Source organism: Topomyia yanbarensis, chromosome 1 (genome assembly GCF_030247195.1).
Source record: "Topomyia yanbarensis strain Yona2022 chromosome 1, ASM3024719v1, whole genome shotgun sequence".
Lineage (NCBI taxonomy): Eukaryota > Metazoa > Arthropoda > Insecta > Diptera > Culicidae > Topomyia > Topomyia yanbarensis.
The window spans coordinates 85,579,028-85,597,679 of NC_080670.1; the positions used below are offsets into that span (position 1 = coordinate 85,579,028).

An 18,652-nucleotide genomic window follows, 5' to 3' on the forward strand; every position below is an offset into this window, starting at 1 on the left:
CCCCGAAGCTGATCTCGACACGCTGGATTTGCATACGGTACTCCCGCCGTTACCCTTATCGACCTCTGCCCCGTGTTCGTTTCGTAGACCAATACTCGGTTCTGAAAGTAACTTTTCAGAACCTTGCACAGATAGTCCGAAACCCGCATTCTATGCAGCGCTACGGCGATGGCTCCCCAGCTAGTACTGTTGAACGCGTTCTTCACGTCTATCGTTATCACGGCGCAGTAGCGATTATCCCTTCTCTTTTGCTTCAATGCTTTCTCAGCGTTCGCGATGACTATGCGGATGGCGTCCACCGTCGATATTCCCTTTCGGAACCCGAACTGTCTCTGCGATAGTCCGTTCTCACTTTCAGCGTAGGTCGTCAGCCTGTTGAGGATGACTCTTTCCAGGAGTTTACCGATAGTATCCAGCAGGCATATAGGCCGATACGATGCTGGATCTCCTGGTGGTTTCCCTGGTTTTGGCAGCAACACCAGCTTCTGGATCTTCCATCTATCCGGGAAGTAGCCAATGTCCAGGAATTTCTGTAGGACTATCCTGAACATGTCCGGAAACGCCAGGATCGCAGTCTTCAGTGCCACGTTGGGGATATCATCCGGTCCGGGAGCTTTCTTCGCTTTCAGCCCTTTTGCCACTATAAGGAGCTCGTCGTTGAAAACCCGATTGTCACCAGCATTTCCACCATCTGCATCAGCGTACGGTGTAGGCGGCCATGCGGTTGGGTCGTGCTTCGGGAAAAGGCCCTCCACGATAATTTTCAGCTTGTCGCCGCATATTTCGACTGGCGTCGTTGGACCCTTGATCCTGGCCATAACGACACGGTAAGCATTACCCCAGGGGTTAGCGTCTACTTCTCTGCACAGCTCCTTGTAGCAGGTGGACTTGCTTACTATCTCACGTTTGAAAGCGGCCCTGGCCGCTCGGAATGTTACCTTACACTCTTCTCTGACTGCCTCAGATCTTGCTCTCTGAACGCGTCTTCTGGCTTTTAGGCAAGTTACCCGGAGGATGCTTCGCCTTTCGTTTCATCAGTACACCGGACGCCGGTAGTTCCTCGGCTCCATTTTCTTCGGCATTGTTATATCGCATGCCCTAGCTATTTTTTCCGACAGCTCATCGGCACTCGGAATTGGAGTGACGCTGTCAGCACGAAGTGCTTTCACAAAAAGGTCCTTGTCGAATTCCTTTATTTTCCACTTCCGCTCGCCAGTCCTCACTCTCGGCGTCACCGTACGATTTCGCCGACCAATGGTGTAGTGGATGGCTTGGTGATCACTATGTGTGTACTGCTCACTAACTCGCCAATTCATGTCATCCATCAGCGACGCGCTGCAGAATGTTACGTCGACGATGGATTCCCGACCGTCTTTACGGAATATGCTAGTGGAACCTTCGTTGCACAGCTTTACGTCCAGCTTCGCCAGTGCTTCCAATAGGCTGTTACCTCGTGCGTTGGTCAGCCTGTTACCCAACTCCACGGCCCAAGCGTTGAAATCTCCTCCTATAACAACCGGCGTTTGCCCGACTAACGAGTCGGTTAATGCGTGCAGCATCCGATTATATTGCTACACACGAATACGCCGTTTATCCTGGCGATCACGAATCCTTCGTGTATGCTATCCACCACTTCTTGAACAGGGAAACCGCCCATCACTTGGATTGCCGCCATCCCTGCACTATCCACCACCCAGTTACCGTTATCGGGAGGGACACGATACGGCTCTGCAATAATTACAACGTCGCACTTCATTTCTGTTGTTGACTGCCACAACAGTTGCTGTGCAATGTCACAATGATTAAGATTAAGCTGGGTAACCTCCATAATTGTTGACCTGCCTTCGCCTTTTTGTACTCTGGGCATAAGAAGCCTCCCGTCATGTGGTCTTTTCCGCCCTCATTTATGCAGAGCCAGCACTTCGGTTGCTTTGTGCAGTCTCTAGCAATGTGCCCTTCTCCCCACATTTTCTTCACAGATCAGATCTGTCCGGGCCTCTACAGTTTCTTGCCTGATGGCCGAAACCCAGGCACCTGAAACACCTCTCCATTTGTTTGGTGGCTCTAGGGATCAATCGCAACGAGCACACCGACCACCCGATGTTGATCTTACCGGTCGACATAAGCTTGTTGACGGCGGTTGGCGATAAGCATATCACTGCTGTCTGTGTGCCCCTGTACGCCTTCCTCAATCTTATTGATATCTGCTCCCTCTCCAGGTTTCCTTGCTCTATTAGCGCGCTTCTCACTTCGTCTTCCGTTGTAATCTTGTCCAGATTCCTGCACTCGACCACTGCTTCCTGAACTAATGCTCTTACATTCGCTTCTCCTCCCACCGCTTCTGCCACGAGTTCCCGTTAGGCTGAGCTCTTGATCAATGGATCTTTTTTCAGCTCGAACAGCATTTCGCCTTTCTGAGTACGCCTGGTTCTTATAACGTTCTCCCCAGCTCCTTCAACTTGGGGTCCTCTCTCACCCTTTTGAGGATCGCAGCGTGCATCACGCCTTCGTTTACTTTGACGACTAGAGCGTCTCTCCTCTGCTTCTGCTGGCGTGGCCGAAGGTCTTCTTTGTTATTTTTCTACTTTTCCTCCTCCTCCTCTCTCTCGCTGTCTCTCTCTCTCTTTCTCTCTCTTTCTCTCTCGTTCTCTCTATTTCTCTCTCTCTCTCTCTCTCTCTCTCTCTCTCTCTCTCTCTCTCTCTCTCTCTCTCTCTCTCTCTTTTCTCTCTGTGTGTGTGTGTGTTTTTTTTCAAGAGAGCAGTAAAAAACATTTCAGGAAAACCGTAGACCTGAGGGAAAATGTACAAAACCCCAATGTCTCAGGGAACGGGTTTGGGCTGCCATCACCCGACCCGCTAAAAAACGACTTCTCTTGCCCAGAACCTGATTCCTCCCCGGCACTACCATACGGAATTACTTCGGGGAGGGGTTTTATGTGCATAGCACACACTCTAATTTAACTACTTACTAGTTCGTTTCTTCCGCAGGGTTACAGCCCCACTCCTCTACACACCACCAATTCTCTACCATCCACACAGACTGGCAAGTTCTGCATGGCAGTCGGAAAGCTGGCTGTGAGTCGAGGCTTAGTGCTCATCACCTACGAATACAGTCTGGGCGTCAAACTTCAGACTGTCTAATTCACTGAGCCCTTCGGCTCCCTTGTGCCAGTTAGCACCGCAACTCCCTTCTCGCACCATTCAGCGCCGTTTACTCGTTGAGCACCAGACTTGTTCGCGAACTACTCGGTCTAGTCCCCGACGATGGACCTAGCCAACTCCGACGGAGAATTCCCCGGCGAGAGAAGTTCTCCTGAAACCGAGTCAACCAACCAGATGTCGAGGTCAGTTCGGCGATTCCGGTGGAGCAGGGCGTCCGGTTCGCTGATGCCCCGACGACCTGCGACTGGTGGTATTTCGTCGCGGTCTACTCAGTCTACTCCCCGGCGGTGGATCTAGCTTACGCCGACGGAGAGTTCCCCGGCGAAGGAGGCTTTCCCGATACCGGTTCTACTTTTGTTTTAGCACCACACTTTCTTGAGCCCTTTGGCTTCCTCTCGTTCCGTTTCGCTCTACGCTCTACTTTCCCGATGAGCCATTCAGCCCCCGCCCTCACTTGTTCTCGAACTACTCAGTCTAGTCCCCAACAATGGATCTAGCCTATTCTCCTGCAACCGAGCGGTAGATTTCTCCTGATTCCGATGTTCGTTTTTGTGAGCCATTTAGCTCTCCGCGTCGTCCCGATCTACTCGTCCCCGGCGGTGGATCTAGCCTACTCAACGAGCCATACAGTAGGTGCTGAGGTCTATCCGGCGATACGGTTGGAGCGAAACTTCCGGTTCACCAGCGCCCCAACAACCCACTGCTAGCTCTACGACGCGGTCTACTCGGTCTAATCCCCGGCGGTGGATCTAGCCTACTCACGAGCTACCCGGTAGGATGTCGAGGCCGGTTCGGCGATTCCGGTAAAGCTTGACGTCCGGTTCACAGGCGACTCGACGACCCAACTAGGTGCTACGTCGCGTACTACTCAACTGGTCCCCGGCGGTGGACCTAGTCTACACAGTTGGAGAGCTCCCCGGCGGCGGAATTTCTCTCGAAACCCGATTTGTGGCTTCTTGTTGGTCTCTTCGCCACTTCCTCTGCAGCTCGGAGAGTATGCTCGAGACCACTCTGTTGACAGCGTCCCAGGTATGTTCGTCACGGCACATCTCTTCAACACTGTCATACCCCCACCCCTACGAACCTCTTCGAATCTAGGGCATTCGAAGACCACGTGTTCTGGTGTCTCCTGCACAGTCGCACACTCCGGGCAAAGGGGTGACGAAGCATGTCCAAACTGATGCAAGTACTTCCGGAAGCATCCGTGCCCGGACAAAAACTGCGTCAAATGGAAGTTCACCTCTCCATGCTTCCTATGTACCCAGGCCTATACATTTGGGATGAGTCGGTGGGTCCACCTTCCTTTTTCCGCGTTGTCCCACTCCTGTTGCCATTTAGCCAACGATTTCGCTCGAACCAGTCTCCTAGCGTTACGTGCATTTCTCCGCTGATAGCAATCCACGTCCTCCGCCAGGGGAATGCAGAACGGGATCATCCCGGCGATAACGCATACTGCCTCCGACGATATTGTTCTGTAGGCACTCGCGACTCTTACGGCCATCAGTCGGAATGTCCTGTTTAGCTTTTCACGGTTCCGCTTGGTTTTCAGCGCAGCACTCTAGGCAGGAACCCCATATCGGAGTATCGATGACGAAACAGTAGATAGCAGACGTCTCATACTGCTTCTCGGGCCACCTACGTTTGGCATGATTCTCGCTATTGCGTTCGTTGCCTTCGCCGACTTTTCACAGCGGTAATCAACGTGGTTGTTGAAGCTCAACCGATCGTCGATTATAACTCCCAATTGCTTCAATGCACGTTTCGATGTAATCACATGCCCTCCGATGTCGATCTGCATCCGTTGAACTGATCTGCAGTTGCTGACCAACAACACCTTCGTCTTGTGGTGAGCTATTTGCAGCTTTACCCCGTTCATCCAGCTCTCGATCGCCTCTATTGTCTCCATCACCGACACCTCCACTTCTTCAAGTGTCTCACCCATCACCGTTAGTGACACGTCGTCCGCGAAACCTAGGATTTTCACTTTCCTAGGCAGCTGTAGCGTTAAGACCCCATCGTACATCCCGTTTCAAAGGGTTGGACCGAGAATGGAGCCCTGAGGAACGCCCGCTGTAACACGCAATGACTTCTGCCCTTCGCTCGTCTCGTACAGCAGCACTCTGCTCTGAAAGTAGCTCTTCAGGATCTGGCATAGATAGTCGGGCACCCTCATTCTATGCAGCGCTGCAGCGATGGCTTCCCAGCTGGCACTGTTGAACACGTTCTTCACATCTATCGTGACCACGGCGCAGTATCGATCTCCTCTTCGCTTCTGTTTAGATGACTTCTCAGCACTCTCGAGCACTATCCGAATTGCATCCACTGTCGATGTTCCTTTGCAGAAACCGAACTGCATCTTGGACAGTCCGCGCTCACCTTCCGTGAATTTCGTCAAACTGTTAAGAATGATCCTTTCCAGGAGTTTTCCGAGTGTATCCAGCAGGCATATGGGCCTGTACGAGGTCGGGTCGCCAGGTGGCTTCCCTGTCTTCGGCAGCAACACCAGCTTCTGGACCTTCCACATTTCGGGGAAGTTGCCTTCATTTAGGCACTTCTGCATCACTATCCTGAACATGTCCGGATATGCCAGGATCGCAGCTTTCAGTACTACGTTTGGTATTCCATCCGGACCAGGGGCTTTCTTTGGTTTTAGGCGTTTCGATGCTTTTGCTAGCTCGTCGCTAGTCACTTGCCGATCCGTGTTTGTTCCTTCTTCTTCGCCGTACGGTGTCGGTGGCCATATAGTTGGATCGTGCTTCGGGAAAAGACCCTCGACGATTATCTTCAGCTTGCTCGGACACATTTCGGCCGGCGTCGTCGGACCCTTCATTTTCACCATCACGACTCGGTATGCGTCACCCCAGGGATTGGCGTCTACTTCTCTACAAAGCTCCTTGTGGCACTCTGACTTGCTAAGTCTGATCTCCCGATTTAAAGCGGCCCTAGCTTCCCGAAACGCTGCCTTACGCTCTTCTCTATCTAGTTCCGACCTTGCTCTTTGGGCCCGCCTTCTGGCTCTGAGACAAGCAGCGTACTAAGCGTCTCGTTCCACCAGTAAGCTGGAGGCCCCTTGTTGCGTGGTTCCAGTTTTCGTATTGTGGCATCACAAGCCGCCACAATCCTTCTTATTAGGACAGCTCTCAGTAGGCATCTCGACCATCCAACTGTAACTTTACCTACCTTCAGTGCTTTGTCTGCAGCGGTTACCGGTAAACGAATCATCGCTGTCTGCGTTCCTTCGTATCCCTTTCTTAACCGGATCGTCATGTACACCTCGCCCAGTTTGCACTGCTGCTTCATGGCACCTCTCAGCTCGTCTTCCGTCGTTATTTTGTCAAGGTCCTTGCACACAATTACCTTCTCCGGGCTTAAGGCTTTAACTTCAGCCTTTCCACCCATTGATTTAGTTACAGTATTCGTCAGGGCAGAGCTACTAGTCGTAGTATTCTTCTTCAGCTCGAGAAGCATCTCATTTTTTGGGTACGCCTGACTCTTAACACGTTTTCCCCCAAATCTTTCAGCTCCGGGTCCTCTCTGACCTTTTGAGCAGTGCTGCGTACGCAGTCTCGTCATTTGCTTTGACGAGCACGGCTTCTCCCTGACGAGCCGAGGGTTCTGATTTCCTCTTCTGCTCCCCTTTTCGCTCCTCCTTCTTTTTTCGCTGTTTCCCGCGTTTCTCCTTCCGACCTACAACGGTACTTCAGCTTTCACCCTGTAAGGTGGCGTCCTTTCCTTCGGCAGCAACAGAGTCCTCGAGCGTCTGCCTCTTTGACCCGCCTGGTCTTTCGTCTCCTGGCGAGGATCTTGTCCTCTTTGGAGTTATGGGAACTGGCGTGTTCTTCACTCCAATTTGCCTCTCCTTACCCTGTTTCGGAGGGGCTAGGAGGATAGTGGCCTTAGCCGACGCTGATGCTTGCTCAGCTGAATCCGCCCTCTGCGTTGCCGTATCGTACTCTTTCACGGCAGACAGTAGCGCCTTCCGGATTTTGATGACCATCTCCTTAATGTCTTTATGGACATTTTTTCTGGCCACGTGTGGCCACGAACTTGTGGAGCTCCTCCACCAAGTGCTTCGCTACCACTACCTTTGGCGTTTGTGGGATGTAGCTCATTCCGCTCTGCTCTGGCTGTTTTTGCTGCTACTGTTGCTGTTGCTTCGGCTTCCCCTCCTCCTGCTCTTGCTGAGTGACTTCAGCTACTATTGGTGGTGGTGACCTCACCAACCCACCTCTGGCAAACGGATTCACCGTGCCTGCTCCATTTATATCGGCGGCTTGTTTTGCCTCCATTTTATTGGGTCCCAACTCCGGGCCGCTATCTCCACTCGCTGTACATAGTCGCCTCTCGCGATCCCATGATTATCTATGCTGCCAAAAAGCAGCAGTGAGGTCATGCAAGGGTTGACACTATCCTTCATGGGGAGTAGTGATCAGAGCCGGATCGGCGTAAATCGGGAATACTTCAACCGAACCTAGTACCACCAACCAAATGATGACGAGTTTCGAACGTACCAGGAGACCTGCCAGTGTTTTGTTGGGACGGAGGCAACCATGCTGCTGGCCCACTCGCCATTTCAAGTCGGTGTCATCCTTCCTTATTCAGGGAGTAGAACAGCACACCTGTCAGCCCTAAGTCGCCATCCTATTCGTCATCCGTGTCCTGCCCGTTGACGTTTGCCACGGCCAGTATACCATAATGAGGATGTTACTGGCGTCGATCCTGATGCGCCGGTTGGCACTCCGGTTGGGCTAGAGTGCTTTTATTGCTAAGATCTTAGATTATTGGAATCTTAGGATCTTAGCAGAAGCGGCACAGACTCGCTTCGTCGGAGCTGCTTTCGGAGTTTGGCTTTTTAGAGGTTTAGAAGAGCCCAATCTTAGCCCCACCATATCCTAGCAAAACTCCCCAACTAGCAGCAGAGCCATGGGGTGGGTCGTTAGGCCCATAGACTCCTGTCCTTCCTGTCCCTGCTGCCTCCAACTGTGGGTGTATGTGTGTGTATGTGTGTGACCAAAAATATTCACATCGGTTACTTGGAGATGGCAGAACCGATTTAATCAAACTTAGTCTCAAATGAAAGGTACAACGTTCCCATAGGCTGCCATGCTGAATTTCATTAAATTTCGAGTTTCGGTTCCGGAGTTACGAGTTGAAGAGTGCGGATACACAGCAAATTCCCATATTTTTGCATTTCTCCTATAGAAAGGTTATGCAATCACTCTGAACATCGTTAACTTAATCCCGGAGGGCCGTCTGCCATATACCATTTGAGGCAGTTAGTCGAATTCGGCAAATGTTTGTGTGTGCGTATGTATGTGTGTATGCAACTAAGTGACCACAAATATGCACATCGGTTACTTGGAGATGGCTGAACCGATTTCATCAAACTTAGTCTCAAATGAAAGATACAACGTTCCCATGCTATTGAATTTCATTAAATTCCGAGTTTCGGTTCCGGAGTTACGGGTTGAAGAGTGCGGACACACAGCAACTTCACAATCCCTCTGAATATAGGAAAAATAATCCCGGCCCGGAGGGCCGTTTGAATTATGCCATTCGACTTAGTTCGTCAAATGTTTGTGAGTGTGTGTGTATGTGTGTGCGTATGTGTGTGCGTATGTGTGTGCGTATGTGTGTATGTATGTATGTGACCAAAAATATGCACATCGGTTACTCGGAGATGGCTGAACCGATTTCATCAAACTTAGTCTCAAATGAAAGGTACAACGTTCCCACATTAAAATCATTAAATTCTGGAGTTACGGGTTGAAGAGTGCGGACACACAGCAAATTCACATTTTTGCCTTTCTCCTATAGAAAGGTTATGCAACCACTCTGAACATCGTCAACTTAATCAATATTTTTTTGACTTTCATAGGTTTTATGTATTTTAACAGGGGCGTAGTTAGGAGGATACAGCGAGGGGTACCCCCCCCCCCTCCCATATCACTCACCACCTTTCACTAAACCGCCCTTCCTCATCATGTACCCCCCTACACGAATAAAATTTTCTAGTTCCTCCAGAATACCAGTAAACCAGAAAAAAAATTGGTTTGAAATGATTTTGAGTTGAGAAACTAATTTAAAATTTCCTAACAAATTAACAAATTTTGGCGGGGTCCAAACCCCCGAACCCTCCTCCTGGATCCGCCGCTGGTTTCAAGTGTTTCAACGTCGACACATAGCAACTCAAGTTCGTAGATGTGGATTCATTGTACGCATGTGTAAATCGCACTGAATATGTAATAAACATTTCGACTACTATATTAAACATAATCAGCCATGGAATCGTAGTTTAGATACATGAGAAATGACATGTAGTGCAGCTTAATGATTAAAGGTAATACTATTGATAACAGCATCGTTTATTCAACTCGCAATTCAGTCTAATTAAGATGGTTGAATGAAAGCTTTAATATTGTCGCTATTACATTTATTAGCAGTATAGTTCAGCCTAGTTGGAACTGGCGAATACTGGATTTTAAATAGGCTGAATAAACTGTTAATGTTTAAATAGTTCAGCGAAAGTTTTATTCAGCTTACATAACCTTTAATCTGCTTTAAATCAACACGTAGTCTTATAGTTCAGCTCCTAATGTTTGTTGGGAAGGCACAATTGCACCACTAGGTGGATTAAAACGGGTTTTTTTTTCAATGGGTTCAATCTTAGAAATAAGTATAAGAAATGTAAAAAGGGTTGGGATATTAGCTCACAGTAATAATCTCCATCAGAAAACGCCGTAACCCACTTACCCCCAGATTGAAATAATTTTTATTTTCCCTGTGTTTCCGTTTTTCCCGTTCTGGTCCATATACAACTAAGATAGTCTATTTTCTCTCAAATCTCCAGACGATTGCTCAGGATGCGGAATTCGCACCACATGTAACAGCTACGTGTAAATCGGGTTCAATGATTATAAGGATTCAATTTACTGCCCCCTACAATGGAGTGGTTCATGCGAGAGATTTCCGAACGCCGTCATGTATGACATTAGGCAATGGATCTTCATCAGTTGCTCTTAGTCTCAACCTTCTAGCCAAACAGGGCAATGATGATTTTTGCGGTATTCTAGTCAGCAATGCGATTGGCAGCGAGGTGAGTATTTTATTTACATTTCCGATAGCGGTAAGCTCTGATCTAGTTGATACCGCCACATGGCATTATCCCTAGGAGAGAAGATATAACTAGTGCTAGTTATATCTTCTCACAAAGAACACAAATAACAAGTGAAAGTGAAAAAATAACTCACTAAAATGTCCAAAACTAAGGTGACATAAAATATTGCAAATAAAGCCACTATTGCCACACAAGTAAACCTAAATATTTTTTTTAAATATGATGGCAAACAATTTACTAAAAACATTCTCGATTTAATCGTTGTTTACATACCGAAGCTTGCTCATATTTCTTTGCCATTTATAAGCGATTTACTGCTCCACTGTAATACAAATTAACGTTTAATTCTTAAGGATAGAACAAATATACACACTGAAAGAGTTTTGTAAGCTGAGACTGGACAGGTCATCTGTCGCAGAAAGTTTAATACGGAAGAATGGCAGAAATGGTTCCTTTTTTGCGAAGCTGAGAGTGTTTGTCCATTCAATAAATTTCCACATAGTAATGCAATATTAGAACAATATTGCTCCCCGCATAATTCAATATCTGGACCAATAGTTCTTAAATTTGACACAGTTCTTCTTCACATCATTCCTCAGGCAACTGCGGGAGCTTTTCACAGAATTATTACTATTATTTTTAACCTTAGCATCATTCGCTTTTTTTTGAATTAGAAACATCTCTAGAAAAATCTGTGTGAGGGGTGGACACTCGAACCCAGGTGAGCTGCTTACAAGGCAATCGATTTACCGTAACTACACTGTCCCCTCCCCATATGAAAAATTCATAAATACAAAAAAAAATTATCCGCTGTTACATAGTGCCAAATTTCTAAACAATTGGTTAAGTGAATTTTGAGTTACGATGTACACCACAACACAAGTTTTTAACGCGTCGTCTATGGAGATTCTTACTTCGGTATTGGTTGTGTGAGATTCGAATTGACAAGTGCCTTGTGATCCTCTCAATAATTGGGAAAAACATTTGTCGTCAGCTACTTTGAGGAGGTTGGTATTGATCGGTTGGCAGCGATCGGTGATGAAGTAGGTGTCTCGCTCGTTGGTTTTAACTTCACGACTGGATAATTTTAACGTTGCATTCCCTGCTAGTACTGAATCTACTAACATATGAAAGTATGTTGATTTTTCTTAGAAAGGGACTTTAATAATAAATATTACTTTAGGTGGTAGAAAAATACTTCCAAGCCTAAAACTCGTAAATCTTTCCAATGTTTGCAATTCCTACTCCTTGTTCCTCTAATTTTGTGTTTGACACATTTAGTTCTTCTAATGGAAGATTTCTTTCTAAAATTTTGTTGAGTCTAGCTAATTGAATGGTTTCATGAATGACTTTTTTCGGAACACTGCTAATTCAATTGGTGATTGGATGCACAAATCATATGCAAGGTATGTGCTTTATCCGATAGCTCCAGTTCACCCACAAGAAGTTTAAAGTTTCTATAGGAATAGATATATATATATATATATATATATATATATATATATATATATATATATATATATATATATATATATATATATATATATATATATATATATATATATATATATATATATATATATATATATATATATATATATATATATATATATATATATATATATATATATATATATATATATATATATATATATATATATATATATATAAGTTATGAACAGTCTAGCCGAGGCCCAGGTACGAACCCTACACCTGGCGCAACAAGAACAACAGCTGGAACAGTCGCTATCCCGCTTAGAGCAGGCGCATGTGGCATAGCATGGGTCAGCGATAAGAACTGGACACCTCAACCAACGTGGGAACCGTCTGGAGTGAGTATTTGCCGAGTAGGGACTTTTGTTAGGTTAGCCAGGCCTCTGTAAAATAAAGTTAAGAATAAAATTTTAGTTCAACCGGAGCCGGATTTTAATTTTTTAAAAACTCCCTTACTATGGTAGGGACCATTACTGGCGCAGTCTAACGGATAAGTGCAGTGAATCGTGCAATTCCCGGCAATAGCCATCTGCGACGGCTCATCGCGGACTTGAGGAAAAGCCTAACCATCCACCGCCAAAGAACCACCGACGGAACATCGGTCTAAAAGGTAAGCCAATTTAATTTCTAATTAACTCTTAACTCGAAAGATAAAACTCAGCTGAAACAAAAAGAGTCTTATTTTTCTGAATAAACATTTAACCATTACTAATTCAGAAGCCGGCGCCCCTACCAAAGGTAAGCAAAGGCTTAATATAACAAAAAGTGAATAAATAATCAAATCATTGATCAGTGAAGTGTATTAGAAAATAATTTATAAAAGTGTATGATAACTAGAGCAATGGCAGACGACCTGAAGACACAGATCGAAAATCTGTCACTTTTAGTAACAGAACAGCGAGCAAGAATTTCTGCGCTCGAAGATGCTTCACAACAGGTGGCTCATTCATCAGTGAGCCAGCCGAGTGCCGTATATTCTTATGATCGCGCAAAAATTCCAGACGCGATTAAAATAATCACCACTTACGGTGGTGATGCAAAAGAGCTGCCCGTGTGGCTCGATTCTGTGGAACATAAACTTGCATTTGCTAAGACTCTCATACCAGAATCAGAAACGAATCAAATTTTGCCCCTGTGGCTTGGAATTATTCGAGACAAAATTATAAATAAAGCAAGTGATGCCCTCATAGGCAACCACACACCTCTCGAGTGGGAGGCAATAAAAAACACATTAAAAGAATATTTTGGTGATAAACGCGATTTTAATACGCTAACATCAAAAATCGCCCACCTTCAGCAACGTAATAACGACATAACAGAATTTTATCAAAAATGTCGAACGCTGTTATCCGACATTACTGCAAAAATTAATTTAGACGAGAACATTAAACCGTGTGCAAAAATAATGATTGACAACTATAAAATGCTTATAACATTGCTTTGTGAAAGTGAATATGGTAACTTGTGTGTTCATAGTGCAGGAATCTATTTTATTTATTATGTATATAAATGACATTAGGCGAGTTTTACGATTTTGTGACTTAAATTTGTTTGCTGACGACACTGTTCTGTTCATTGCAGCTAAGGATATAGATGAAGCCGTGGCGCATTTGAACGAAGATTTGCATTCCCTTGCTCGTTGGTTAAAATTTAAACAATTAAAGTTAAATGTTGCTAAAACTAAATATATGATTATCTCTTCGGCTAATACTAGGCCTGACGTTAACGTTGAAATAAATGGTGAGAATATTGATCGCGTTACTGAATTAAAATATCTTGGAATAATCATTGATGGTATATTGTGTATGTAAAAAGTATGGTATATTGTGTCGTCTGAAAAATGATTTAACAATTAGTAGTAAAATTTTATTATATAAATCTATTGTTTCACCACATATTGACTTCTGCCCGTCCATTTGGTTTCTTGCCAATCAAACACAAATATTGAGGTTACAGCGATTGCAAAATAGAATCATGCGATTAATTTTAAAATGTAACAGATACACTTCCTCTAGTTTCATGCTAAGCGCATTACAATGGCTCTCTGTGAAGCAAAGAATTTATCACTTAACAATGGTGTTCATTTTTAAAATTATTAATGGAATGCTGCCTCGATATTTGTGTGATCGAATTGAAAGAGGAAGTGATGTGCATAGGTACAACACTAGAAACGCGTCTGATGCAAGAACACCTAACTTTTTATTTAGTAGATCACAGAAATCCTTGTTGTACAAAGGAATAAGTTTTTTCAATTCGATTCCTAGACATATTAAACGTGCGCAGTGGCGTAGCCAGGGGGGTTTTGGGGGTTAAACCCCCCCCCCCCCCCCCAAACCAAAATTAATTGGATTGAAAAAAAAATTGATGTCGACGAATTTAATTTAATATTCCACAAAATATTTTTGGAAAAATATTCTCTGATCACTACATTGAGAACTGTGTTTAAAGCGTCATGAGAACTTTTGGAAAATTATGGGAAGGGGATCTTGTAACTTATCTTTTAGCCAAAATCCCATAGTTGTCAAATTACTTCAATGTAAAATAAAATAACTGTCTGAATTATTATGAGCTCATTTTTGGAAAGATGCTTCAAAATATGGATTATAGACAATTTTTCGAATGGGAATCTAAATTTGAATAGGTTGATTGCATATAAAATATAAGCTTGTTTACCGAAAACTTACATACATTTCAACATTTGCTGAAAATGTATTTTTTTAGATTGTGTAGAGTTTAGACAACAATTCAATATGGTTAACAACAAGAAGAACATTTCAAAAACTAGTTGAAAGCTGATGTAATTTTGTCTCTAGCAGGTCAGGATCCGTTTTATGAGCATTGGATTTTTGTTGTATTATCAACTATATGAATAGCCTCTTAGCAGGATGTAATGAATGGCGTACTAAAATGTTGTGTGCTACGTACTAGTACTGCAAGTTGTGAGGTTGACTAATAAAGAAAAGTAAAATTAATGCTCGATAAATTTTTAACGGTCACGATCACATTCATTCGAAACTGTCAAATTTCGATGTTAAGTAACATTGAAGAATTTCAAAACGTAAAACTGTTCATCTGCTGATAGAATAATTTTGACGGTTAATCCTCCTAGAAGTAATTATAGACAAGAATTACTCTTCAACCAAATTTGGGTCGAGACTTAATGTCTCCAGCAAAGTTTTCGAAAGTGCTATTTCAAACAACTTTGTCAAAGACATAAATATCCCACATATTCAGAGTATCGAAATATAGTAGTAGAAAACCTTTACAACAAGCTATTCTGAAATTACTGTATTTGATAAATCTCTTCTGCGGTAATTAAATAATAAATTCACATTGCGTTCAAGGTGCCTTTGAAGCTTACAAAAAAAATAAGGGAACTGGATATACAACATATAATTCCCAGATATTAAAAGGACTCAAAAACACAAAGAGTGATTCCATTTTCAGGAGCTAGCATCAATTCGGCGCAAGCTTAGTACGCCCACCAAGTTAGTGTCGGATTCTGATGAGATGAAGTCGAAACGCAAGTTTCAGTTCCATCCATCCATAATTTAGTTATAGGTTTTGTGTTCTCAACTCGCAATGATTGTTTCAAACAATTTTATCCGTAGCGCAAAAAAAAAATAGTTTTCACCTAAATTTTTCTTCACTAAGAAGAAATATAGCAGGCCCAGTCCATTTAAATCCCTATATGTTGAATTAATATAGCCTTCATATTTTCAACAAAATTGTTTGAAATGACATTATCAAAAACTTTGCTGAAGGCACCATGTCTCTTAATATTTTTGAAAAATTAATTCACCATTACCTCTATGAGAGTTAATCACTAAAATTTCTATATCAAAGCAGGCGCTGTTTTATGTTGATAACTTCCCGAAGTTGTCAAACCTTCAAAGTCAAGGATTATTATATTAGGTGATCTTCAACGTTGGAATTTTTTTAGATCATTTATCCCACTTTAAAAGAGCGCAATTTTTGACTTCATTGACATATTATACAAGAAAATAATCTGTAGAGGTTTGAAAACTGTTCCATGTTGATCCTTCTTGTTTGTAGACTGGGATGACATCTGTTAGACTACTTATGTTTTTGAGTTTTCAATAATTTATCAAACTCATATTAAATTTTAGCATTTTTTCAAAAAAATTGCGATTTTCATCAAAACCCCCTCCAAACCAAATTTCTGGCTACGCCAATGAACATGTGGCAACATTAGCGGAGTTCAAAACACTATGTATTTCACACGTAAAATCTGCTTTGTAGACAGATTTTTTGAATTTTTATATTTTGGAGTTATTTGAATAACTATGTAATACCACGAAGATTGTATTTTTTTTCTCTTCTATTATTTGCATTTAGTCACACTAAGTTATTATATTCGCTATGATGATGATGGATTTTTGGTAATTGTTTATTATAGTTTTTAAAAATAATGAGATGTCTACAGAAGTCTGAGCCACGCGCGCAATAAGCAGATAGAGACTAACTTGAAATCGAGCATGGTGACCAGTACTAAGAGCTCATCGGGTTGAATTGAAGCTTTTAGACTTTTTTGTGATCAGGGTCTGATTTGATGATGGAGTTGCTTTGCTGGCTTTGCTCGACAATAGAGTTAATCTCGGTTATTGCTGCCATGGCGGCAATAACGGAGTTGGTTCGTTGAGTGGGGGGCTTGATGACTTCTTCTGATAAAACAAGATATCGGGTCCAATTCCTGATCAATCCAGGGTATTCCCGGAAAGGAATATCCCTGGATTGCCTTGGGTTAGTGGTACGCAACTTTCAATAAAGGGGCCTGATGTGGATGATATAACTCGATTAGACTCTGCACTGCCACTAGGCTCGTCACTTCTCACCTTAGCAGGTGGTAGTACCGATGTCTTGGTCAGGCGGGAGGAGTCTTACAGAGAATTATCAGACATGGAAGCTATTGGGTTCAATCCCCGATTCTATCAAGTATTTTCCCGGAATGGAAAATCTTGATGGACCCTGGTTGTTGATGGAATATTCGAAATATATCTGGTTACGTTCTTTTGAAGGAAAGGCTATGTCTGTAAATTGAACCAGTCCGTTTTTTTTGTTAACTGGTCTTGTCATGATTTAAAATATTAATTATCTTCTAGATAAATCGTTCAGCTCACACCTTTGTGGGGGTATGAGGTGGGACCATCATCATCATCATAACAAATGCATTCATAGATGGACTAAAGGACCCCTACTCCTACATTACTAGGACATATAGGCCCGAAAATCTTCTCATAGCTTATCAGTACGCAATGGATCAGGCAAACGCTCATCAAAGACGCAAGGACAAATTCCCCAACCAAAGCCAATTCCAATCGTGACAGCAAACCAAACCACATGCTTATCGTAAACCTCAGAATATTTTCTCAAATTCTAACCAAGGACAAACTGGTTTTACACCGAGAAATCCTAACCCTCAACCTTATCAAAACCAATTACAACGGTATAAAAATGGACCTAATATTAATAAACAAAACCCACCAATCCAGAATCCAAATCAACTAAAACAAGAACCCCCATCACAAACTAATTTCAGACGTTTTCAGCTTAGCGGACCTAACTTTCAATTCGATAATCAACCACAAGAAGAAACACATTTCGACCACGATAATTCGGAATATCAAACCGAATATCCGCAGGTCGAATATGACCCAAATTCACCCGAAAATGATCAACAACCCGTAAATGTTGATGATTTAAATTTTCATTCGGCAGCAGACCATCCACAAACAACATAGACAATAATTTCTTACCATTCATCGAAATGAACACTAGGAAAGGCGTGTTACGATTACTAATTGATACGGGTGCAAACAAAAATTATATTTCCCCATACATAATCCCAATAGGCTGCCGAAAACCAACCCACACTCACCAAGTTAAAAATATAAATGGATTACACAACATTCACGAAAGCACTCAATTAAATGTTTTCTGTAATTTTGACATAAACCTCCCCAAGCAAACATTTTTACATTTCTTACAAAAGAAATGTATAGGATTCGCTCAAACTTTGAAAACTTTTTCCGAGGCCCGGAGGGCCGAGTCTCATATACCAATCGACTCAGCTCGACAAATTGAGACAATGTCTGTATGTGTGTGTGTGTGTGTGTGTGTGTGTGTGTGTGTGTGTATGTGTGTGTGTGTGTGTGTGTGTGTGTGTATGTATGCATGTACAAAATGTCATGTAATTATCTCAGGAGCGTGTTTTACATAGAAGGTACAGATCTGAGCTTCTCTAATGTTATAAAACATAAAATTGAAACTAAAGACGAATCTCCCATTTTTACCAAGAGCTACCGTTACCCTTATTGCCATAAGGAAGAGCAACGGCAAATTTCTGAAATGCTGAGACAAGGCGTTATGGACCATGTTTTGAGAGAATTTATTGGTAAATGTTGTCTGGTTTATATAGACGACATTATAGTGTTTTCCACATCACTTCAAGAGCATATGGAAAACCTAGAAAAAATATTTACAGCTCTAGAAAAGGTCAATTTAAAAATACAATTGGATAAAAGTGAGTTCCTGAAAAAAGAAGTGGCCTTTCTAGGACACTTCGTTACCGAACAGGGAGTTAAACCTAACCCCGCAAAAATCGATGCCATTAAAAATTGGCCAGTCCCAAAAAACCAGAAAGAATTAAAAGGTTTTCTGGGAATTCTTGGCTACTATAGGAGATTTGTTCGAGATTTCGCCAAAATCACCAAACCCCTTGCCGCCCAATTGCGGAAAGGTGAGCAAGTGGAACATACTCCACAATTTCTGAAAACATTTCACTTTTGCAAGGAGTTACTAACACAAAGTGACATTCTTAAATATCCTGACTTCGATAAACCTTTCGTACTGACAACC

At 43.2% G+C, this 18,652-nt stretch overlaps 1 protein-coding gene across 1 annotated transcript in view; it reads left to right on the top strand.

Annotated features, from left to right (window-relative positions):
- LOC131693959 (uncharacterized) overlaps nucleotides 1–18,652 on the top strand; it is a 426,221-nt gene that overhangs the window by 161,614 nt on the left and 245,955 nt on the right. The window contains exon 3 of the mRNA XM_058982266.1: nucleotides 10,013–10,258. Within this exon, the coding sequence (XP_058838249.1) occupies nucleotides 10,013–10,258 (246 nt within the window). The remainder of the gene's footprint in view (nucleotides 1–10,012; nucleotides 10,259–18,652) is intronic.